Source organism: Onychostoma macrolepis, chromosome 17 (assembly GCF_012432095.1).
Source record: "Onychostoma macrolepis isolate SWU-2019 chromosome 17, ASM1243209v1, whole genome shotgun sequence".
NCBI classification, from domain to species: domain Eukaryota; kingdom Metazoa; phylum Chordata; class Actinopteri; order Cypriniformes; family Cyprinidae; genus Onychostoma; species Onychostoma macrolepis.
Window position 1 is genome coordinate 26,483,133 of NC_081171.1, and position 25,949 is coordinate 26,509,081.

General features: G+C 42.3%; 1 protein-coding gene across 4 annotated transcripts in view; it reads left to right on the forward strand.

The window, feature by feature from the left end:
* The window catches only part of kif6 (kinesin family member 6), a 281,901-nt gene that overhangs the window by 210,143 nt on the left and 45,809 nt on the right, over positions 1–25,949 (forward strand). For 3 of the 4 annotated variants that reach the window (XM_058748719.1, XM_058748720.1, XM_058748721.1), the window contains 3 exons: positions 2,898–2,948; positions 22,683–22,764; positions 22,939–23,074. In XM_058748719.1, the coding sequence (XP_058604702.1) occupies positions 2,898–2,948; positions 22,683–22,764; positions 22,939–23,074 (269 nt within the window). Of the gene's footprint in view, positions 1–2,897; positions 2,949–18,795; positions 18,879–22,682; positions 22,765–22,938; positions 23,075–25,949 lie in introns of those variants that run through there. The other variant, XR_009266661.1, reaches the window with a different exon arrangement.

Sequence of the window (25,949 nt, forward strand, 5' to 3'; positions counted from 1 at the left end):
TTACACATACTGGGAGCACCGCGGGATAAAAATAACGGATTGCCGGACTGCAGCTTCTCACTCAGGGCTGTGTTTATGTTAATAGGGCAGAGAGCGTCACAAATGGGCGGGACTTTTTCCCCTCTGTGACTTGAACAGAGGGAGAATCTGAAACGGCTCGTTTGGAGAGACTGTTCATGATTTATTGGTTTTATAAAAAAAAATTAGTTGGTGAATTTTTAACATTATAGGCTGGTTGTTTTCACACACTGCGGTCACACAACTGAGTTCAAACACCTTATAAAAGTGATTTTTGCATAATAGGTCCACTTTAAAATGCAAAGATCGCCGACTGCCTCAGATTAATGTTGTTTCACTTTCACAGCACGTAAAAACATCACACTCTTACTTGAAATGGACAAACTGTGCTTCATCAGATAAAAGGCTCTAGCCTTGATATTTGACCACCGTTTTAATAAAACTCTGTTGCAGTGACAGTAATTTATTAATTCATGTCAGGAGTGCAAAATAATAAATCGGTACATGTTATACTTTGAATAAAAAATACACATTCATATTCGGTCACGTCTGCAACATTTTTTTTCTTTTGTGTTCACATAGCTTCACTAAACAGCATCAATAAGGGCTTATAGTCCAAAGATGCACATTCTTGGAAAAATATTGATATATTTGCACGTTTACTTCGTATTTCTTCAGACAGAATCATCATTTCTATTCATTTTCCACTGATTTAGGAGATTTCATTAGCATTAGCAGTTCCCAGCACTGTCTCTGTGTGTTTTCTCTTCCACGATCATGACTCTCATTTGCTCTTCATATGCCAAGAATATTGCGTGATCATATCCCGTAAAGCAGATAGTTTAATTTATTTGTCGTCTTAGGTCTTTTGGAGTGAGTAGGAGGATACTTTTGCTCTTCTTTATGTCTGTGATTATGAGTATACTGCAATATTGTAATTCTATATGGTTCAAGAGTCTATCAGTTAAGTTAAAAACTAAATAGTTTAATTACATAAAAATCTGTTCAAGGATTGTTGGTCAACCTCACGAGAAGCTATATGATTTAGCCTATTATCACGACTTGTTAAGGCTAGCTAATAATATAGTAGCTGATTCTAATCATGTCCTGCACAAGAAGTTTGTCTTATTACCGTCAAATCGGAGGTACGGGCCCCCAAGTTTCAACAGAGTGAGGCTGAAGCATTCATTTGTGCATCAGGCTATCCTTGAGTTGAATAAGACACTCAATCATAAACCATGAGTATAAGAGGTGAATGTGCTGTAAAGTGTAGGGTGTAGTATATGTAATGAAAGATGTCTTAGCTTCAAACATATAGTTTATGTAGGATGTAATATAATACTCATGTAAGTGTAATGTATAATGTGCAATGTCTTTGTACTGTGTAGATTAAATGTATTTGTTGGTGTTGAATGTTGTAAACATAGATACTGTTACATGAGAAAAAATTCAGACTTGTCTGACAATAAAGTATCATCATCATCATCATTATTAGAGCCTTTAATTACCGTTCTATATTAATGCGCTGCTTACTGACACAAACACATATCGGAGATTGCTCAGCTCACACATCCAGGAACAAAGAAACTTGTCAACGCTGCCCTGTGACTTTTATTAATAACATAGTTTAAATACTGAATCGCTACATTATATTTTCCAGCAACGAGATGATAAAATCGCTGTTTTTGAAACTCACTCATTGTAAAGAGAGACAGACGTGTGTACATGCAACTTTCATCTCTGTCTCTCTCCAATTGTCCATATTTGAGAAAAAGGTTTAGCGATTTCTTATTATTTCGGGGACTAGCCCCCCTCAATGTCTATGGTGGTTATCGCCATGATCAGACATGAAAATATGTTGTAGCACTATCGTGCTGTCTGTAATTATTTTAATGTTAGCGAACTGTAGCGATTTTTATTTTTTTGCAAACATTTCATTGAATAACATTGTAAATACATTGAATGTAATGTAATCAAACAAATTATTACTTTTCATTAAAATCTTTATTAATGCCAAAAATACTTACATTTAAGGTTATTTTTGTTCACTCGGGCATAATTGCTGAGATAATTCTCATACCCCTTCGTTTGAAGTGTGGTCCCGAAAAATTTGAAGGGCTATCTAGCCCCTACCCCTACCACTCCAGCCAAAAGAGAATTGAGACACCCCTACCCCTTCACATGAACGCGTGAAACAGAGGGGTAGGGGTAAGGGGTAGAAATGTGATTGGGCCTTGCTTACTGCAACTCCCTGTATCTGGGAATCAGCCATTCCTCTTTATGTCAATTACAAATGGTTAAAAATATGGCTGCAAGGCTATTAATTGGCATTTGCAAACATGAACATATTACTTCTGTGGAACATAATTCCTAATTATTCTTAATTCCAATTAGAACTTCACAGTACATATTTTTAAGTTTAAAACCCATCTATACTCTTTAGCCCACAACTTGTGATGTTCTTGTTGTCTGTTCTTTCTATGTCCTGCTTCACGTTATTTATCTTAATTGTATAGCACATTAATCAACTGTTGTTTTTAATTGCGCTAAAGCATGATGCCAATGGATTGGCAAGCAGTGTAACGGTAGATCGTGAGTTTGGGTTGGACTCACTTTGAGTTTGTTTTTCACTTTTCCTTTTTTTTAGTGTTTGGATAAATTGAGACTGCTGTAGCTCTTTTATTCCTGCTGCAACCATGCTGTGAAAAACAGATGTGAAATATTAACATATTGAATGTAACCCTTAAACTGTCAAAGAATGTTCATCACATGTTTTACAGTATAAATATTTTTTTTTAATGAAAGAGATCAACAATACGTAAATCTTTTCATGCATCTACCTTTCTTCCATTTCACGTCATCTTTTCCCTCACTTCCAGATGAGCTGAAGTCCCAGCTGAAAATTAGACGAAAGCAAATGGCAGCCCAAGGTTAGTAACTTTCAAAATACTTGACATTAATTTAACAATTAACCATTCATTTTTGCATTCCTTTTCACCACATTCTAATCCTACTCATTCAAGGATAGGTCAATGTGGCCACGTACACACTGCAAGTTTCAGGAGTGACAACTGTATTTAAATTATCCTGTAGTCCTGGAGTTTTGTAAATTATCGTTCCGTGAGTATGGAACAGCAGTCACTCCCTTATTTGTAACCATAGCAACATTTTGGTGTCTTGTGGGAGTGAAGAAGAATTTAGCCATTTGGTATCTGCCATTTTTTGGCTGATAGACATGCTGCGTTTTGTTTATGCTCGGGAGGCTGCTTCAGAGAGCGCTGTCTCGCAGTGTTGCCATGTCCTCATATTTACAAGCGCTTTTAGGCATGTTGTTTGGTCTTAGCTCATAAAGATGAGCACTTTATGGAGTTAATAAAGTGGTCTGTTGCAGATATGAGATATATGATTTTTTGGTGTTATAAAACAAAGCATTTGGGTGTTTTAGTGTTGTTGTTTATTTGTGCTTGTTTGTTGTTTTTTTCTATGAAGATTTGGCAACACTGACACTATTTCTGTAAATACAGTTGTCACTACCTGTATTTTTCGGGAGTTAATGTGGTTGTGGAATGCAGTTGTCACACATATTTTAGTGAATTATGTGTGTACAGAGCAGCTGGAGAGTATATATTTGTGTGTTCATATCATCATATAAAGAGATGGCAGAAGCTGAAAACACCGCAAGCGTCGTTCTCGCTTCAGTATGTGTGTAGAAAACAAAACAATGTGTTCATTCATTCATTGTGGAAATAATGGCGCCTTTACGCGTGATGTCAAATGCTTCCTCAGATTTGTAGTATTACTATAGAATTTTACCTGAGCATTGCAAATCACGCATATTGCTTTGTTCTTGGATCTTGTCAACACTATCTCCGCCATGATAAGCACTGAATGAATGACAGGCTTTCTGTTGTAACATCGTGCAAGGTAAATAAGAGGGTGACATCTAGTGGAAAAGATTCACATGAATCAGATCTTGTTTTAAATGTTTGCTGAAATAAATACCGGAAAAGATCGATTCACGGCTCTTGAGAATCGATATAGAATCGACATCATTTAAAAAAAACGATTAATCGAAAAATCAATTTTCTTTGCCCAGCGCAGCCCTACACTATGCATTTATACACTACGTACTTATGTACTCAACCATGTAGTGAATTTTATAAGGTTTTGTCATTTATAATTGGAGTCTGATACCTCCTCCTCCATCACAACATAATTAAAGCTGTGTTGAGTTCATGAAGTGTCCAACATTCCACACCTTACCACACTTTTCTTTTTTTTTTTGGTTATCTAAGTGCATTATCAAACGTTACGTTACAGTGAGAGAAACGCACAAAGGCGGCGAAGATAGATGCAAATAGTCTTTAACTCTCTGGGGTCTGAGGTCATTTTGGGGTCCTTGAGATGTTTTGACATGCCCTGATATTTGTGCTTATTTCAGCTACTTAAAACATACTATTGACCAACATGTAATTTTTTTGTATTCAGCACAAACGTTGTTACGATAATATGTGACCAAGATGGATGTACATGTTTGCATTTTTTACAAAAAAAATATTATGTGTGGTTAGTAAGTTTTGGGGAAAAAAAATGTAGCTGAAATAAGGCCTTAAAACCCACACTAAATAGTTCTGAATAAGACTTTTGCGTAATCAGTTGTCGCATGTCAGCCCGTCTGAGTTCCTGTTTGTCCTTATTTGGTTTAGTTCCTGTTCTCGTTTGTTAATTATCATTCATTGTCCCCACCTGATTTGTATTATGTTGTTTGCTCTTTTGTTCCCTTCCGTTTATAAGTCCTCAGTTTTCCCCTGATCTTTGTCTCGTCTTAACGTCTTAACGTCATTAAAAGTGTGTTTGTTTATTTCGTTCTCCGAGTCTTTTTTGTTTCAGTTCGCTAAAATCACATGCCCGTGACAGAAGACGAGACCGACCAAAACATGGAATTTGCATAATGTTTCGCGGCCCTAGCCCTCCAGAAGCTTCCCTTCTATGATTTCGCCGGGGAATTCTGCAAGCTCGCCGCGGCAACGACGTGGGATGATGCCACCATTATTAAACTGTTCCGGCTCGGAGCCAATCTCCACCATCCTGTAGACCTCCCAGACACCACGGGATTGTGTTGGAGAGAGGCTGTTCTTCAGTGTCTGGGAAGCGTCCGGGCCCGAGCCGGAACCAACCCGTCAGCCGCGACTCCCCCTCGTCAGTTGTCATCCCCGGCACTCTCAAACCCGCCGACAGTAGTTATGGCAAGCCCGCCAGTGCCAGCTCCTCGCAAGAGCCCTCCTGTGCCTCCGCTGGTCCCGTCCAGCTCTCCTGTGTCTCCGCTGGTTCCGTCCAGCTTCGCGCTTCCAGAGCGCCCCCCAGTGCCTGCGCCAAGAAGACGCCCCCAAGAGTCCGCGCCTCCAGAGCGCCCCCAAGAGTCCGCACCGCCAGAGCGCCCCCAAGAATCTCTGCTGGTTTCATCCAGCTCCGCGCTGCCAGAGCGCCCCCGAGAATCTGCGCTGCCTAAGCGCCCCCTAGAGCCTGTCCCTCCAGAACTCCCACCAGATCCCTTCCAGAGGCGGAAGGGCCCTAATTTCACCCTTAAAATTTTTTGGGGGGGCTATACCCCAGAGAATCCTGCTCCGTCTTGGGCGCCCAAGCTCCCTGCTCCGCCATGGCCACCCAAGTCCCCAGATCCACCATGGCCTCCCAAGCTCCCTACTCCGCCATGGCCACCCGAGTCCCCGGATCCACCATGGCCTCCCAAGCTCCATACTCCGCCACGGTCACCCAAGCTCCCGGATCCGCCATGGTCACCCAAGCTCCCTGCTCTGCCATGGCCTCTCAAGCTCTCTGCTCCGCCATGGCCGCCCAAGTCCCCAGATCCGCCATGGCCTCTCAAGCTGCCTGACTCGCCTTGGCCGCCAAGAGTCTCCTGTTCCGCCCTGGATGCCTCCCCAGTATCCCTGTCCTGCACCGGCTTCCAGGGCGCCCAGCCCCCCCTCCCCGGTGGTAGTGTTACGGCTCGGGACGCGCCTTCCAGGAGGGGGAGGTACTGTCACGTGTCGGCCCGTCTGAGTTCCTGTTTGTCCTTATTTGGTTTAGTTCCTGTTCTAGTTTAATTATCATTCATTGTCCCCACCTGATTTGTATTATGTTGTTTGCTCTTTTGTTCCCTTCCGTTTATAAGTCCTCAGTTTTCCCCTGATCTTTGTCTCGTCTTAACGTCATTAAATGGAAAGTGTTTGTTTATTTCGTTCTCAGAGTCTTTTTTGTTTCAGTTCGCTAAAACCACATGCCCGTGACATCAGTCTTGTAGGCTAGAATATTTACTTCACAATTATGTGAAAATCATTCTGCTTACTCATTCACAGAAAACAATATATTGATTTAAATTTTTCAAGACATATTTTGTGATCGAAAGACTATATGCAAGGGAGTGGCAATGGCCTTGAATATTATGTGAGTCTCACCTGAGAGACAAAGGGCCCTCCCCTAATGGCCCCTAATGGCCCATCAGTGTGACTGTGACTTTGAGGCAGGTAAGAGAGAATGTAAGGAGATTGAAAAAAAAATGGGTATTTTAAATTATTTGTATTTTATTTACAACACAGTATAATCAAAACATACATAATGAAGGTCACACTGATCTAACCACAGAGATGTGAACAGACTTTGAGTCATTCCTGCAACAGATTCTGTTCAACAAGTAAATCATACCTGATATTTACGCGTGTTATTTAAGTGTTTCTACTTCTTTCCATGGATTCAAGAAGAAAAAAACATAATCAGTAGTCAAGGAGCTTGTTTTAACATAGAATATCAGTGTAGTTGAACATCTGATGTTGGTACAGCGCTCTCAGAGGAAAACAGTTTGATGAGACATCAGGATTCGTCTGTGGTACAGGTATCTAAACAACCAAAAAAAAAAAAAAAAAAAACATGTTAATATCAGGAACATCTGTATATATATAATATGTATAGGTTTTGTAGCCATAGACTCACACATGCTTTGTACTATCATAAAAAAAAGAAAGAAATCTTATATCTGGGAAACTAATTATTATTGTTTAGCACGTTATTAAAATCTATTTCTGAACAGAGTAAGCTATTAATAATAAACATGTACTAAACATACTTAGACTCATAGCATTCATCATGTTACAGTGTACACTCATATTACTTTTGTTTTATATAGAGCATGAAAACATCATCGCGCCGTAAGAATAGCACGCTATTAAAATCTATTTGTGAACAGAGTATTAATAATAAACATGGTCTAAACATTCTTAGATGCGTAGCATTCATCATGTCGTTTGGGAAAAACCCAACTAGTAAATCTGTTCAAGTTTATGTCACAATAAAACGTTAGCTAATGCAAAAAAGAAACATTACTTACTCATCAGATTGATCTCCCCTACTGGATGAAATCGTATTCTTCTTTCGAGGGAAATCCTGCCTTTACTCAGCGCGTCTTCCAGAAACTAACAGTAGCCGCGATGAATGCTCTTTGTTTGTGTTGGGCGTTTGCACGTGCGCACGTCCCACGTGGCTATTTACAAATGAACGGCGCGAGCTGCTCGGGGGCGGGATTTCATTAGAGATAATGAGTTAGACGGGAAAGACTGAACATCGTGTTGGTTTCATACGGATTACTTCATCACAGAATGTTTGTTTTCGATAAGAAGCTTCATGTAAAAGTAGAAACTTCAAGCTTTCTATAGATATAACTCCCATGTCTCTGTGTTGAGTATTTGCTGAGTTACAGTTCATTTTAGTGACACGATTCTAAAAACAGTTTGCGGAGATGAAGACAGAGAGCGCACCCTGTTTGTTTTTCCAAAAGCACAAAGTTGTGTTGTTATTGTGAGTGTACACAAATAAAAGTAGACACTTAACAGTTTCGATTGATGTATAACACTTATTTGTGTGACCAAAATCAACAGTATTTTTAGTGTCTTTTGCACTGATCTTAAAAAAAAAACTGAGTTGGTATCGCCGGCGATACAGCCGACCCCAGAGAGTTATCCACAAGAGGATAAATACAGGACGGACAGGCAGGATGCACATAGGGATCAAGTAGACCGGACAGAGAACAGTGAACTGGGGAGTGGGACGAGCTTGCCCACAGGTAGGTGACGAGGAGCTGAAGACATGGCACAGACTGAGCAACTACGGACATACCTGGTGACATCACGGGACATACTGGGCCACCAGTACCGAGCTTGGAGGAGCGAGAGGGTCCGTTGGCTGCCTGGATGTCCAGAACCCGGTACAGAGTGAACTGAGCCCAGAAGGGACTGCCGTTGGGATGATGGGACATAAGTCTTCCCTTCTGGGCCTCCCAGTGGAGCAGGTTCTATGAGGGTGGCGGCTCTGATGTCTTTATCCAGGTCCCAGACGATGGGGTTGACTATTAGGGCTGGAGGGAGAATGGGTTCCGGATCTGTGGGAGAGTCAGGCGAGTGGAGACGGGATAGGGCCTCCGCCTTGCCATTATGGTTCCCTGGACGGTAAGTGATGGTGAAATTAAACCTGGAGAAGAACAGGGCCCAGCGGGCCTGTCTGGTGTTAAGTCTTTTTGCTTCGCGGAGGTATTGAAGGTTTTTGTGGTCGGCGATAACGGTGAAGGTATGGTTGGCTCCCTCCAGCCAATGCCGCCATTCCTCTAGGGCCAGTTTGATGGCTAGTAACTCCCTGTTTCCGATGTCGTAATTCTGCTCCGCTGGGCTCAGTTTCTTCTAATAATTAGCGCAAGGCTGGAGGCGTGGAGGCTCACCATACTGCTGAGACAGCACGGCCCCGACCCCTGTGGTGGAGGCGTCTACTTCCACCACGAATGGCACATTGGGGTCAGGATGACGAAGGATGGGGGCCGTGCTGAATGCGGTTTTGAGATTCTGGAATGCTTCATGGGCACTGGAATCAAAGGACAGGGACTTAGGCTTTCCTCTGAGCAGGGTGGTGAGCGGGGCTGTGAGCAGACTGTAGTTTTTGATGAACCGGCAATAGAAATTAGCAAATCCAAGGAATCTTTGGAGTTCCTAAACCCTCTGGAGTCGACAAACGCGTATACGCGTTTTGAGGCAGATTTTCCTGATAAGGCCGAAATGAGCTTGAATTACTCTGCCATTTTTGATTGTACAGATAAGAGCAATACACCATTCGAATCCGTAAGGGGTCTACTTTTATTTGTGTACACTCATAATAACAACTAAACTTTGTGCTTTTAAAGAATAAAGAAAACACACAGGGTGCGCTCTCTGTCTTCTCCGTCTCCGCGAACTGCTTTTTGAAACGCGTCACTAAAATGAACTGTAACTCAGCAAATACTTCACACAGAGACATGAGAAATATATCTATAGAAAGCTTGACATGTCTACTGTTAAATTAAGTAAGTATTACCGAAAACAAATATTCTGTGATAAAGTAATCCGTATGAAACCAAGGACATGTCCAGTTTTTCCGTCTGGTCTCATTATCTCTAATTAGGTCACGCCCACGCGCTGCTCGCGCTATTGTTATTACAAATCTCCATGTGAGACACACGGCATGTAAACGCCCACACCACCGTAAACAAAGCAGCAACGCATTCATCTCAGATACTTTTCAGTTTTGGAAGAACACGCTGTGAGGAATAAGCCTTGTATTTACCTCAGAAACGCACTGAGAGGAAAAAGCCTTGTATTTACCCCCAGAAGACGCGCTGAGAGGAAAAAGCTTTGTTTACCTCACAAACCGAACGCGAGCACAGCTGGAGCCGGCGGAGGAGGAGATATTTTATACCGAGTAAGTAATGTTTCTTATTGGCATTTGATAATGTGTTGTTGTGACAAAGTTGAAGGCATTTACTAGGTGAACTTTTCCCAAACTATAACTCCAGAATAAAATTTGTGAAATCGCGTGCAACATTTTGAAATATGATAGGCAACCTTTCATTGCATTTAAATGTTGCACGACGTGAGGATAGTTATATGTTCTATAAACAATGATATAAAAGTAATGTCTAAGAAAGTTTAGACCAATCTTTACTGTGAAGTAGCCTACTCTGTTTGCAAATACCTGCTCAAACATGTTTATAATAAGCTTAACAATAATAATTTAGTTTCTCAGTTATAAAATGTTGTTTTTGTATTGTATGATAATTCAAATAAAATCACGTGGGCAATATTGGTGATTGCTAATGTAATATAGTTGCTCCTGATAAGCCTATTGTCACAAGCCAGGCCTCTGTGGCTCTCTCCGATCACCACCGGAGGGCACCCTCACCCGAGTACTAACACGCGTATGGACTCCATTTCCCACACACCCCGTACCTAGGACTAATCACCGCCAGGTGTTCTCCATCAATCCCATTATATAAGGCACACTCACACTCTCAACCAACGTGAAGTCTTGTTTAGCCTGTCTGACATTTCTGAGCGTTTTACTTTGACTGTTCTTCCGTGTTTGATCCTGTACTGCCTTGACCTTTGGAATTCTCTGCCGCCTGCCCCTTTGATTGTTTGCTCAGACTCTGACCTGATTCTTGCCTGCCGCCTGCCCCGACCCAAGCCTGGTAAACGTTTATGATCCTGGTTCACTGTGTTATCCTAGACGCTGTTGATTGACCTCTGTCTGCTTGTTATACTGATCTTAAATAAACACTGCAAATGGATCCGATTGCCTCTGACTCCGTGTTACAGAAGACTTCGCCACACCAGGACCCAGCAGTGTTAGATCAGCTCTCCACTGAGGTATCAGCCCAAGCCTCGATGCTAGCCGCACATCATCAACAGCTGCAGAAGCTCACCTCACTCACAGAGGAGTTAGTGAGGACACTGCAAACCCCCCACGTGGCGAGTCCGCCACTGAACACTACTCCGCCCGCACCAGCGCTGGTGCTAGACACTCCTCACAACCCGCGACTTTCGCTTCCCGACAAATACGACGGGTCCCCGGAGAAATGTAAGGGCTTTCTTATGCAATGTTACCTCTACATCAACCAACAACCCCTCACTTTCTCCACAGATGACAGCCAAGTCTCATTTATTTGCTCACTGCTTACTGGCAGAGCATTGGAGTGGGCCACTGCGATGTGGGAGGGAAACCGCATGTCTTTTCCCTCTTATAACAACTTCCTTCGTCAGTTCCGGGAGGTTTTTGAACACTCTGCTAGTGGAAAGGAGGTGGGTGAGGAGCTGCTCGCTTTACGCCAGGGCAACAGCACTGCGGCGGATTACACCCTCGCTTTCCGTACACTCGCTGCTCAGACTGGTTGGGAGGATGGTCCCCTTAAACTGCTCTACCGAAAAGGACTTAAGGAGGAGCTTCAGTCTGAACTGGCCTGCCGTGACGAGGGGAGAACCATAGAACAATTCATGGAGCTGACCATCCGCATTGATAATTTGATGCGCTCACGACGCACTCGTCGTCCAGCCCTACCTCAGCCCAGCACACAGAGACTTCCAGAACCAGAACCCATGCAGATTGGTGTCACCCGCCTCTCCGCCGAGGAGCGGGAGAGACGCATCCGTCAACATCTGTGTCTGTACTGCGGGAGTCGGGGCATCTGAGGGCTGCCTGTCCCGCCGCCCATCCCGGCGAGATTCAACTACGGTGAGTGCTGATCACGATCACCGCACTTCTTTGGAATCCCCATCACTATTAACAGGGAGGAGGGGGGAATCGAGACCCTAGCCATGATCGATTCGGGGGCAGCGGGGAATTTCATTGATATTTCATTTGCCAAGTCTCATAACCTCCCTCTCATTTCATGTGAATCCCGGGTAGCAGTGGCAGCACTAGACGGACGGCCGCTGGGCTCTGGGAGGATCAAATACCTGACCCCAAATTACAACTTCAAACCGAGCCCTGCACACGAATCCATTAGGCTATTCGCCATTGAATCTCCTCAGAATCCTGTCATCCTGGGCTTGCCATGGCTGGAGAAACACAATCCCCGCATCTCCTGGTCGACACAGCAAATTCTTCAATGGTCAGAGTTCTGTCAACACCACTGTCTGACTTCAAGCCCCAAATCAACTGCTCTTCCCATTAAGGAGAGGCTCAAAGATCTCCTCGAATTACCCATCGAATACCAGGACCTGTCAGAGGCCTTCAGTAAGGCCAAAGCCTCCAAACTCCCTCCGCATCGACCTAGTGACTGTACCATAGACCTTATCCCAGGGTCGATGCCCACTAGAGGCAGAATTTTCCCTCTCTCACAACCCGAGTCAGAGACTATGAAGCAGTATATAGAAGAGGAGTTGTCAAAGGGGTTTATTGTACCGTCCAAATCTCCAGCTTCAGCGGGGTTTTTCTTCGTCAAGAAGAAGGACGGAGGCCTCCGACCCTGCATTGATTATCGAGCACTCAACGACATCACCATCAAGTTTCGCTATCCATTACCCCTGGTCCCTGCCGCCCTCGAGCAGCTCCGCACCGCCACATACTTCACTAAACTAGATCTGCGCAGTGCATACAACCTGATTCGAATTAGAGAGGGAGACGAGTGGAAGACAGCTTTCTCGACCACATCCGGGCACTATGAATATCGGGTTATGCCGTTCGGGCTTGCCAACAGTCCTTCTGTGTTCCAGGCATTCATCAATGAGGTCTTCCGGGACATGCTGAACCAATTCGTCATCGTCTACATTGACGATATTCTGATATACTCTAACTCCCTTGAAACCCATGTCAAACACGTCAGGGCAGTGCTCCAGCGGCTCATCAAACACCAACTGTATGCCAAGGTACAGAAATGTGAGTTCCACCAGACACAGATCTCGTTCTTGGGCTATATCATCAACTCTGAGGGGGTCACCATGGACGACAGTAAGGTGCACGCAGTGCTCAATTGGCCTAAGCCCACAACAATAAAGGAACTTCAGCGTTTTCTGGGATTTGCAAATTTCTATCGACGCTTCATCAGGAACTTCAGTGTGGTCGTGGCTCCCCTCACATCTTTACTTCAAGGGGGTAAACAACGTCTAAATTGGACACTTACCAGCGAACAATCCTTCCAGCAGCTAAAGGAACGGTTTACTTCAGCTCCCATCTTACATCATCCCAATCCTAACCTGGAATTCACCGTAGAGGTGGATGCCTCGAACACTGGAATCGGGGCAGTTCTTTCCCAGCGTCATGGTAATCCACCCAAACTATTCCCATGTGCGTTCTACTCCCGCAAACTCAACTCAGCAGAGAGGAATTATGATGTGGGTGATCGAGAATTATTGGCCATGAAGGCTGCCTTTGAGGAGTGGCGGCATTGGTTAGAGGGGGCAAAAGTACCATTCCTCGTGTTAACAGATCATCGTAACCTCGAGTACATCAGGTCCGCCAAACGACTCAACCCCAGACAGGCAAGATGGTCCCTGTTCTTCTCCCGTTTTGACTTTAAAGTAACTTATCGACCTGGATCTAAGAATGGCAAGGCAGACGCCCTATCAAGACAGTTCGACCATCTTCCCACATCCAACACGGCAGAACCCATTCTGCCTTCCACAATCATTCTAGCACCTGTACAGTGGGACATTATGACTGAGATTTCCGAAGCACTCATTAATGATCCAACTCCGGCCGAATGCCCACCTGATCGAACCTATGTTCCCTCCGCTCTACGTCTTCGAGTCATGCAGTGGGTCCACGAACTCCCCAGTGCAGGTCATCCGGGTATCAATGCCACCATTCAACTAGTCTCTAATCGCTTCTGGTGGGCAACCCTACAAACAGATATAACACGGTTCGTGCAGAAATGTGACACGTGCAACATCTCCAAGTCATCCCATCATCGACCAGCAGGTCTTCTCCATCCCCTTCCTATTCCTCAACGACCTTGGTCCCATATTGCCATCGACTTTGTGACAGATCTACCCAACTCCAATCACTTCACCACCATACTCACCGTGATCGACTGCTTTCTCAAAAGCCTGCCGTCTAATTCCCCTCACCAAACTACCCACAGCATTCGAGACAGCTGAAGCTTTAATGCAACAAGTATTCAGGTTTTATGGCCTCCCAGAGGACATCGTGTCCGATCGGGGCCCGCAGTTCACATCACGGGTCTGGAGAGCTTTCTGCCAACAACTAAATATCAATGTCAGTCTCAGCTCAGGATACCACCCTGAATCCAATGGCCAGGTCGAGAGACTTAATCAGGAACTCACCCGCTTCCTTCGCTCCTACTGTCACAACAACCAGAATGATTGGAGCCGATATCTGATCTGGGCAGAGTACGCACAAAACTCACTCAGGAAACCAGCTACTGGACTTACCCCCTTTCAATGCATTCTCGGATTCCAACCCCCATTATTCCCCTGGTCAGGAGAACCCTCGGAGCTCCCCACTGTCAATGACTGGCTAAGAAGGAGTGAGGAGACATGGAACGCAGCCCACGTACACCTACAACGGGCAGTTCGGAGAGTAAAGGAACAAGCTGACCGTCGCCGCAGAGCAGGACCAAACCTTACTCCTGGCCAGTGGGTGTGGCTCTCCACCAGAGACCTGCGGCTCCGGCGTCCCTGCAAGAAACTCAACCCTAGGTACGTGGGACCATTCAAAATCCTTAGACAGATTACCCCAGTTTCATATCGTTTGGCATTACCTGCAGATTACCGTATCTCACCCACCTTTCATATTTCTCTGCTCAAGCCCGCCGGTGGTCCGAGAGGAGAGAGGGACCAGGAGGAGGCCACCAGGGAGAGCACCCCTCCCATTGTCGTGGACGGCGAGGAGGCCTATCAAGTGCGAGAGATCCTGGACTCACGACGCCGAGGCAGGGTCCTCCAGTACCTCATAGACTGGGAGGGGTATGGTCCCGAGGAGCGTTCCTGGGTAAACTCCCAGGACATCTTGGATCCCAACCTTACAACCGAGTTTCATCGGGATCACCCTGACAGACCAGCACCAAGACCCCGTGGAAGACCTCGGCGTCCAGATCGTTCTCGCTTCAGGAGCCGCTCGCAGGGGGGGGGCTCTGTCACAAGCCAGGCCTCTGTGGCTCTCTCCGATCACCACCGGAGGGCACCCTCACCCGAGTACTAACACGCGTATGGACTCCATTTCCCACACACCCCGTACCTAGGACTAATCACTGCCAGGTGTTCTCCATCAATCCCATTATATAAGGCACACTCACACTCTCAACCAACGCGAAGTCTTGTTTAGCCTGTCTGACATTTCTGAGCGTTTTACTTTGACTGTTCTTCCGTGTTTGATCCTGTACTGCCTTGACCTTTGGAATTCTCTGCCGCCTGCCCCTTTGATTGTTTGCTCGGACTCTGACCTGATTCTTGCCTGCCGCCTGCCCCGACCCAAGCCTGGTAAACGTTTATGATCCTGGTTCACTGTGTTATCCTAGACGCTGTTGATTGACCTCTGTCTGCTTGTTATACTGATCTTAAATAAACACTGCAAATGGATCCGATTGCCTCTGACTCCGTGTTACACCTATCAACATGCTCACTAATTTATTTATTTATTTTAGTGGGGGGGTGCTTTATTTATTTTGAATAGTAACAATATGTAGGCCTATATATTATAATAAATATAATGTACTGTTTTTGCTGTACTTTGGATCAAATAAATGCAGGCTTGGTGAGCTGAAGACACTTCTTATGAAAAAACATTACACATCTTACTGTTTAAATAATTTGACTGGTAGTGTATGTATTGTCACCATGTTTGCTTTGTCTTCCTCCGTTCATTGTGCTGCTCACGTCTGTTTTGTGTTTTCTCCAACCTGATCTCACAGAATTCCGTGTAATGACCACGGACTTAATTAACCCCAAATCTGTGGTGGCATAACGGAATCGCCGAAAACTTCCGTGATGGGCTCACAGAAGGCATCAGCCGTGGTCCATGCATGGATCCACTGGTTCAACACCAGCGCTGCATCGGACCACGTAAAAAGAGTGACTCCGATGCAGTTATATTTTGTATATAAATTTATACTTTCACTGGAGTAGCTACCTGACCCCACCCCTACTCTAAACCTACCCAGTTCTGAACAATAATGATGACGATAAATTTCCCAGTATCACGTCGGCATATTGGAGCACGGCTGATGCCTGTCACTGACTTACATTGGTATCACTTCTGTGAGCCCATCACGGAATTTTCGGCGATTCCGTGATGCCACCACAGATTCGGGGTTAATTAAGTCCGTGGTCATTACACGGAATTCTGTGAGATCATGTTGGTTTTCTCATGCAGTTTCTGCTGTCTCCCGTTTTCCTGGGTTCCAGTTTCCTGCCACTGTTTTGGATATTGCACCCACGATGTCTTGAGTCTTCTGTTGTTTATTTGTTTGTTTGTTCCTAATAAACAGTTTAACGGCACTCGCAAGTGAATCTCGAGTTATTTTTTGTGATAGTTATATGTATACACATTTCTTTTTTCCTCACATTCTTTCTTGTAACTCTTCTCTCTCAGTCACATACCTGACTCAATGGCTCATTATGGAGCTCATTATGCGGGCCTTTGTCTTCTCAGGTGTCAGTCACAGCATTATCCAGGATAGGTCACGCCCTCTCGCATAGACACTTTCTACTCAAAAAGTGACTTAGAAAATTTAAATCAATATATTGTTTTCTCTGAATGAGTGAGTTAGATTATTTTCAGATCATTTTGAAGCAAATATTCTAGGCTACAAGATCCAGTTCTCAAAAGTCTTGTGAACAAATGTTCTGTATGTGTTTTATGGCCTTATTTCAGTTACTTTAAAATGTTAGTTTTTTTCAAACCACGCATAAACGTTGTTTTCTCAAAAACACAATCACGTACGTACATGCTGCTCACATATTATTGTAGCCCAGTTTGTGCTGAATACAGTGTTTTTAGACTTTAGCCATTAAAATGTTTATAAGCAACTGAAAAAGCACAAATGTCAGGGCATGTCAAAACTTCTCCGGAGCCCCAAAACACCCTCAGACCCCAGAGGGTTAACAGATTGAGGGGTTGGCCAATCTGTGACTGCGGTTACCTTCCCCTGGTACATCTGGATTCCCTCCTCTCCAATGATGTAACCGAGGAACTGCACCGTGGGATGATGGAACTTGCATTTCTCTAGCTTGAGGTACAGATGATGTTGTCTGAGTCTCTGGAGGACCTGCGCAATGTTATGGCGATGTTCGGCCAGGTTCCGGGAGTATATCAGAATGTCATCGATGTAGACTATAACAAAGTGATTAAGGAACTTCCGGAACACCTCGTTCATAAATTCTTGGAAAACTGATGGGGCGTTAGCAAGGCCATACGGCATCACGAGATATTCATAGTCCGGAGGGAGTAATGAATGCTGTCTTCCACTCGTTGCCTTCCTGGATACAAACGAGGTTGTAAGCGCTGCGCAGGTCCAGCTTAGAGAAGATGCAGGCCCCACGGAGTTCCTTGAGAGCGGCCGGGACCAGGGGAAGTGGATAGGGGAGCTTGACTGTCTGAGAATTCAGAGCTCTATAATCAATACATGGCATCAAGCCCCCGTCCTTCTTACCCACGAAGAAGAAGCTTGATGCCGCTGGAGAACAAGATGGCCGGATGTATCCCTGTTTAAGAGCCTCCTTGATGTACTCCTCCATAGCCTTGCGCTCCGGGATGGACAGTGGATAGACTCTACCCTTGGGGAGTTTAAATCCAGGCAGCAGATCTATGGCACAGTCCCATGGTCGATGTGGTGGTAACTGCGTGGCTGCCTGTTTGCTGAAGACATCCTGGAACGCCCTATATCGACCAGGGCAGAGGCTGAAACGGATTGGGCTGGAGTGAATAGTTGTACTGTGATCACAGAAAGCTTGGAGATTAATGGATCTATTTGAAGTGTACTCACCGCTGGACGTGGGGGTGTGATGGGACATGATCGGATCAAGTGATCTGCGGAAGCACAGTAGAGATACAGGCCTGCTGTTAATCGGCGTACACGTTCTCGGGCTGGTGAGACGGGCTGTATCTACTTGCATGGGTTCTGGTACTGGAGGACTTGTGATGGGTGAGACTGGCTGGTGAGCGGCTTCAGGAGTGTTGCAGGCTGATAAGCGTTGGGAGATTCGGTTGGCTCTTTGCATAAAACCTTCTAGTCCCAGAGAATCATCGTATATCGCCATCTGCTTACGAATAGTGGTTTCCAACCCTTATCGATAAGCGCTGATGAGCGCAGCCTCGTTCCACCCACTAGAAGCCGCTAGAGTGCGGAACTGCAGTGTGTATTCGTGAGTAGAGGAAGTGCCCTGACGCAGGCGCAGTAGCTGATCCGACACTGAGAGCGCTCCGGTAGAAGATCCAAACACTTCCTTGAAATGACGAGTAAATGCTTCATATGAGTTAATTATGGCAGTATTGGCGTCCCATATGGCTCTAGCCCACATCAATGCTCGACCGGAGAGATGGAAAATTAAGAAGGCTACCTTGGAGCACTCGGTGGGAAATTTTTGTGGTTGCATCTCGAGGTATAGAGCCATCTGAAGAAGGAAGCCGCCACACTCAGCCGAATCACCCGCATAGGCAGCCGGCAGTGCCATGGGACTGGCAGAGGCAGATTGAGGAGGTGGTGGTGGCAGAAGTGAAGCCCGAAGAGTGTTGACCAGCTCCTCCAGGATCTCCGAGGGTGATGAAGGCCGGGGATCCATGCGAGTGACGGTGTTGGTCCGGTCTTCTGTCACAAACAGAGACGTGAACCAGAGGTGAGTGAAAGACAAGTATGTTTATTGACAGGAATGTAATATGGAACTTGGTGAGAGAGTCTGGGGTGAGTATCTTGATGATAGAGCGAGCCCAAATGATTCTTAGCAGAGAGTTGTCTTGATCCTCTGTATACAGGGAGATTGCCAATCGGGAACCAGGAGCTTTGGATATCCGTCGCGGGGAGTCGTAGGAGAGACTGGGGAGATGCGAGACAACAGGTAAGGATGTACACAGGTTAGTATTCGGAGAGTCAGGTTACTGTTCTGATGGTGAACCGTAGACCGGACGATGAATGTCAGAGAGCGTGGGTGTTTTATGGGAGTGCTGATGAGGGTGAGCAGGTGCAGGTGATTAGAACTCAGGTGACTGTGATCTGGTGATTGCTGTTGACGACGGTGACTGTGACTCTCTGACACATATTAACTTGATATCTTGTTTTTATGTTTTCCAACTCTAAATAAAAGTGACATCTTCCAGTCATAAGATTAGTGTTTTCTTTGCATTTTTTTAACATCAGTTTTCCACAGCATTTCTATGAACAACAAAAAAAAAATGTTATGTCATTTAAATCTACCAATCAATATAAATTCAATTTGAATACAATGAATGGGATTCCGCCCTGCTAAAAAAAAAACAATAGAAGCTCAATAGAAACCATCACAGAAATTCTAATGGTTTCCATTAAAATACCATTATAAACCATTAGCTTTTTCCAGTAAAACCATTACAAAATTCCTTTTTTGTAGTGTGTTTTGGGCATTTTTCCAATAGGATTTAACATTCCACCAATAGAATCCATCACATACCAGTAGACACCATTATAGTTTCCATTAAAACCAATACAATTCCCATTATAACATTAAAACCATTACATTTTCTATTGTGTTTTGAGCAGGGTTCTATTGTTTTTTTTTTCAGCAGGGCGTGCTGTTTCATGCAGGATTCTAAGCTTCAAAACGAATCCAAACACACCAAACATATCATAACAGTAGCCAACTAGCTAACAACTGGCACAGTTCTCCAAGTTATACAACAGATTTGTTTAACACTAGAACTGCCATGACGGTCAAAATGACCGTTTTGAAATGTATATGTACAATAACTTTGTTGAATAAAAAAATACAATCTTGCTGGTTTGTGACTTTTCCTAAAAGTGTTTCTATTTTTACTTACAATAGATTTTATATAAATTACATAAAAGGCAAAAAAAATATGAGCATTTCTACCTATTAAAGCCATAACGGTCATATTGACCGCTTTAAATCTCGCGCGATTCTATTGTTCTTTCCCGCGGTTTATTGTCTCTGTCAGCATCTCCATTACTATTAGCATATGCTCATTTGATTATAAATACAAATTCTTGGACTACAAATTATTATTGCCTTTTAAAAAATAGATTTATAAAGAGTTTATAGGGAGCGTTTAGAAAATGTCTAATACAAATAATAGAATGAAGAGAAATATTACTTTTGCCATGGCCTTGGAAATGCTTCACAATCTGGACAGTGATGACTCTGATGCAGGGGCGCTGTCTGAGGTGGAAAGTGACAGTGACCTTTCCTGGGTGCAAGATAACAGTTCATCCTCATCAGAGAGTGAGTCAGAGTCCGTAACTGACACCAAAACAACTGACACCAAAACGGAGACAGTGCCAGGTGCGGAGAATCTGCAAACAAAATAAAACGCGCGACACCTGTTGCAAATGCCACAAACCCGTGTGTGGAAATTGTGCGAGAAGAACAGAAGTAACTTGTGTTGACTGTGAATCTTAAATAGCCGAGCATGATATAGATATATTTATTTAATATAAAACTTCGTTCGTGACTCTTTTTAACTTTAGAGCTGCTTGTTTCCAGCTTATGTTCTGTATTATAATGTATCATAAATGTTGTAAAAAAAAAATCATAATCAAATAGATCATTTTAAATGTTATTTTGTTGTTCTGAGTTATGTAAAATAAATACAGAGAAATACTGAATATGCAATAATTACATTTTACTATGAAATGATGCGAATATTTCTAAATTTATAATTATAATTTTTAACTAAATAAAAAGTCTACATGTTGGTGTTATTTGTTTTTTTTTAAAGATATCCTAACACAGTTAATACATTAATCTCTCATTTGGGCAATTTATTTAGAGATTATAGAGTTTATAATATAGCGGTCAAAATGACCGCTCACGGCTGTTCTAGTAGTTTTGGAATTCTGGCGCTTCTAGTGTTAATGAATGGACCAAACTTTAAGTGATTACTTCATAATCCTCTCTATGGAGAAGCATTCGTCACAAAAGAATCGCTGAGTCAAAATTGACAGGGCTCGTTTCCCAAAAGCAACTACAGTCACAAGTAATGTTGTTATAGTTATGTAATTTAACAACCACAGTTCACTGATGATGCTTTTGGGAAACATAGCCAAGATCTAACCAGTTTAATGTGAACCATTCACACTGGTTTCGTTAAACAAAATAAATGATTCATTTAAAAGATTGATTCAAACTAATCATCCACGCCAAAGATGATCTATTCTTGAACATTTCGAATGAATAAAGACATCAATTTCATCTGTAAAGCACACGAAGCTATCGTTTGACTTTATAAACTTTTATTTCATGCATGATTCATATGGATCTGTTAACTGAATGCAGAGTGTGAATTACAGGAGAATTCGGTGTCATTTGTCAATTAAATTCTTAGAAATATTAAACGTAATGATAACCATTCAACACTCAAAATATGAGAAAAAAAAAAAACGAGTTACTGAATAAAATCTTTCAAAGATCAAGAACAACTTCCCTCAAGATGCTTTTTCAGATTAGACGTCCTTCGATTCTGATAGACGTTTTGTTGCAGTTAGGCATTGCACTTCACTGAGATGTAGGCCTATGTCCTTTTTCAGATTTATAAAATAATCTTTATATTTCCACGAGAGAAATGCATTACTCGAATGACTTTCTGTTGTGTCGTGGTGATGAGCGTATGTACTCTCACTACGAGTTGCTAAATGAACTGCTGCACGCAGTTGTTTTTTGTTTTTGTTTTTTTCAACACAGAATCGGTTGCCTTATTGGTTAAAATCCCCTTACTTAAATATTAAATTAAGAAATTATATTAAAATTCAAAGTAATCACTTTGGTAATCTAAAATACTTTTCGGATGTAATTGTAATTTGATTACCACCTATTTAAAATGTAATTATAATGAAATACAATTACTCATATTTTGTATTTTAAATATGTAACGCCGTTACATGTATTTCGTTACTGCCCAGCCCTGGCTACATGTCATGTGACTGTAAATAGAATTATTTGTTTGTTTGTTTATTTGTTTTTCTGTTAGTTTAGTGTTATTATTCAGCTACAGTCAATTCAGTTTTAAGTCCTGTGTGAGCTTCATCAATTATGATACAAGCTAAATTCAGCATTAAGCAGTTCTACTGCAAACAGTAGTGTTGATATTCAACTTGAGTCAGTTCAGTGTTGTTTCAGTTCAGTTCAATGAATTGAATTTAAAACAGTGTTGATGTTGCTGAATTTATCAATTATGAACACATTTTAATTGAGCTATAAAGCAGCTCTACAGAAGACAATAGTGTCATTATTAATCTAAATTCAGTTAAAGTTTTGTTCTCATCCAATAAGCACAGTGCCATCAACTGATAGTATTACTAAATATTAAGTGTCTTTACATTGAGAGTTGTTAAAAGTGTGGTAACAGCGTGAAAAGTTTTGAAAAACTAAATACATCTAACTAAATATGAGAAATATGTCCTTGTGATTGTAAAAACCTATAATACTTTTACTGTGGATATTTAGCAAAAGAGGATCACAGGATTTTTTTTTCTTTTTTTTCCTTTTTTTTTTTTTTTTTGAGGATCACGTTTTCCATTCCAAATTTCTCATTGTTTTGACTTTTGGAAAATTTGTCCAGCTTTTTGTTAATTACAGTTGATAACAGTTCAGAATAAGTCACATTACATTGCACCAGTTTCTTATTGTACCTCTTTGTTCGGTTCTGTATAGGCTTAACAGGAAACCAAACAGCATCAGAGTCAGACTATGTTGAGGAGAGAGCTCTCAAGGAGATAGAGGAGGAAAAGAAAAAGTGTGTCTCATTTTATTACTCAAATATTTGTTATTCACTACTCTAACCTTCTTTGATCTTATAATGTACAATTTACAGTATAATAACTTTATGTAGTTTTATTATATTTTTATGGAATATGCCTTGTATACAGTACATTACTCATATTGATTTTTTCTGTTTCTTTTTTTATAGTTACAAGTTCAAATCTGGATGTTTAAAAGGGTTGAAGACAGAGATTGAACATCTACAGCTGTTGCATGAAAAGCTGAAAGTGAAACTCCAAAAGGACTTTGAGAATTGGTGGACCCAGGAGGGCGCTAGACTACAGGTTTTTTAGTTCACAATATGTAGCAACATGTTATGTTACTTCTTGATAATTTGCTAGTTAGTAACTTTGCAGTACAGTCCAGATTTATCTGACGTGATGATTAACAATTGCTCAATTGCAATTGCTATTAAACGTGACAGTTTGTTGTAATTTTCATGGATTCAAGGTTTTATTTGTCACGTACACAGTTATATAGGGTGCTTCTCAATATCCCTCCTTGTTTCCTCGTTCCTCCGTACTCCATCCTATGACCCAGAAACCGATCGAGCTCAGCCATCTTGTAGGACATCTCAATTCTCTAATTGCACTGCGAGGAGGCGAGGATCGAGGAGTGAGGAGGCTTCCTGAGGAGTCATGAGTGAGGATACACAGATGTATGCTTTGCGGAAGTGTTTTATTGACTAAATGTGACGCACGTATAAATTCTCCTCCCCCTTCACATCTGTAGTAGTAATTTACATTTATATTTTACCTTTGCAGTTTAATTAAACCATACATGTCATATATTTCAACAGGGCATCTTGCTTTTATTAATATTTATTATGAATGCCTTAAATAACGAACTTTAACAACATAAGGGCAGATTCCTCTAGTGCAGCTGATGACGTTTTGAAGTGAGTGGTCAAGAATATTCCAATGTTCATCCTTTGATTCCTCCGTCCTCATTTCCTTTCCTTGCATCCTTCCCTCGTATCCTAAGGGGAGTGGAGCTAAGACGCGAGGAAAGGTAGCAAGGAAAGGAAACGAGGATGCACAAATAAGAAATGAGAAGCACCCATAGAGAATATATGTGACCCTGGACTACAAAATCAGTCATAAGGGTCAATTTTTCGAAATTGAGATTTATACATAATCTGAATAAATAAGCTTTTAATTGATGTATGGTTTGTTATAATAGGACAATATTTGGCCGAGATACAACTATTTGAAAATCTGGGATCTGAGGGTGCAAAAAAAATTAAATATTGAGAAAATCCCCTTTAAAGTTGTCCAAATGAAGCACATTACTAATAAAAAATTAAGTTTTGATATATTTACAGTAGGAAATTTACAAAATATCTTCATGGAACATTATCTTTACTTAATGTCCTAATGGTTTTTGGCATAAAAGAAAAATCAATAATTTTGACACATACAATCTATTTTTAGCTACTGCTACAAATATACCCCAGCAACTTAAGCTGTGTTCACACTTGGTGTCTTTTTTGAAGCTGCCAGCTTCTGTTTTACATTATAATCCTATGGAGTAAACCGTGTTTTTAAAAAAGTCCTGAGCGCTTTTTAAAACGCCACCGCCGTCGTCTTTTTCTGCAGCTCAGAGCGTCTTTTCAAGTTGAAAAAAGTTAAACTTTTCTGAAAAAAACATCAAGCGCCTTTTTGACAGCTGACCAATGACAAGCGAGTGGCGAGTCATTTCCATAACAACAAAAACAACAAGAAAAAAGGAGAAGATAGCCAGACAGATCGTACTACTTTCGGAGCGCAAGGAGTTGTATGAAATCGTGCATCATCTAACCGGAGCTCCTGGACTAAATTGTTGGAAGCACCATACAATTTCCTTCCCCGTATAATGTTGCGCTCCCACAAACGTCGTTGTAAACCTACACCTCCCCGTTAACTTCAAAAGCCGACATTTCTGCAGCACACAGCGCTAGCCTACTGTTGCAGCTGTTGTTATAGCAACAAAAGATGCCCTCGGCTGCTATTTGTAACCAAAACTTTGCCAGCTTTTTATTTTACTAAAAAAACTCTTGTCAACTTTTTCTAGTCAAGACTAAAACTTTTCTAGACTATGAAAGCGTTTACCAGAAGGCAGCAGAATGAATGTTAACACTTTATTTCGATAGTCCACTTTAGACATTCTACTAACAGTAAGTAACTTTGCAACTACATGTCACCTAGCAGTTATTAGAGTATTAGTAGACTATCTGCTTAATATCTTCTAACACTTTATTTTGATGGGTCCACAACATACAACATACTGACTATGGGAAACTTTGCAAGTATATGTCAACTTATTCTACTAACCCTAAACCTAACCTAACAGTCTTCTCTGAGAGTTAGACATGTAGTTGCAAATTAATGAGAATTAGTTGACATGTAGTTGACATGTAGTTACATAGTTACTTATAGTCAGCAGAATGTCTTTAGTGGACTATCAAAATAAAGTGTAAACGAATTAATAAACAGTTACCAGGGTGATAGGAATCCTTGATGATTTTAGCGGCTCTTTTTTTGCAGTGTCTGAGGTAGATGTCCTGCAGAGAGGGGAAAACAGTCCCTGAGATGCGCTCAGCTAAACGCACAACTGTCTGCAGGGATTTTCAGTCTTGATTGGAGATGTCCCCATACCATTCTGAGATACACTGATTTAAAACGCTTTCTATGGCTCCTGAATTGAAAGTTTTCAGGATTGCTGGTGAAACCCTGAATTTCCTATGCTGTCCCAGATGGTACAGTCTTTGCCTGGCTTTATTTGCCTGAGCTTCAATGTGTGCAGACCAAGTCAGGTCCTCAGAGATGTTCACACCATATAACATAAGCTATGCTTTATCGTTATCATTAAGTAAACTAAGGCTATGACACTCGGGTGCACCTTGCTAAGCCACTAGTTAAAATCTATGGACTTTGTTAGCCCAGATGTTCAGATACTAGTGATGCGCGGATGCGGTTACATCCACGGGCGCTGCGGATGATCAGCGGGTCAGGTGGGTCGGGTAATACAAAAATACATTCTGATTAATTGCGGGTGGGTTGCGGGTGAATGACTTCAGTCATTAATGATGTAAATATTAACTACATTTCTCTAAAATATGAATGTGTTTTAAATGCATTTTTCATCAGGCAGATGCTAATTTGCAGTCATTTAAAAAAA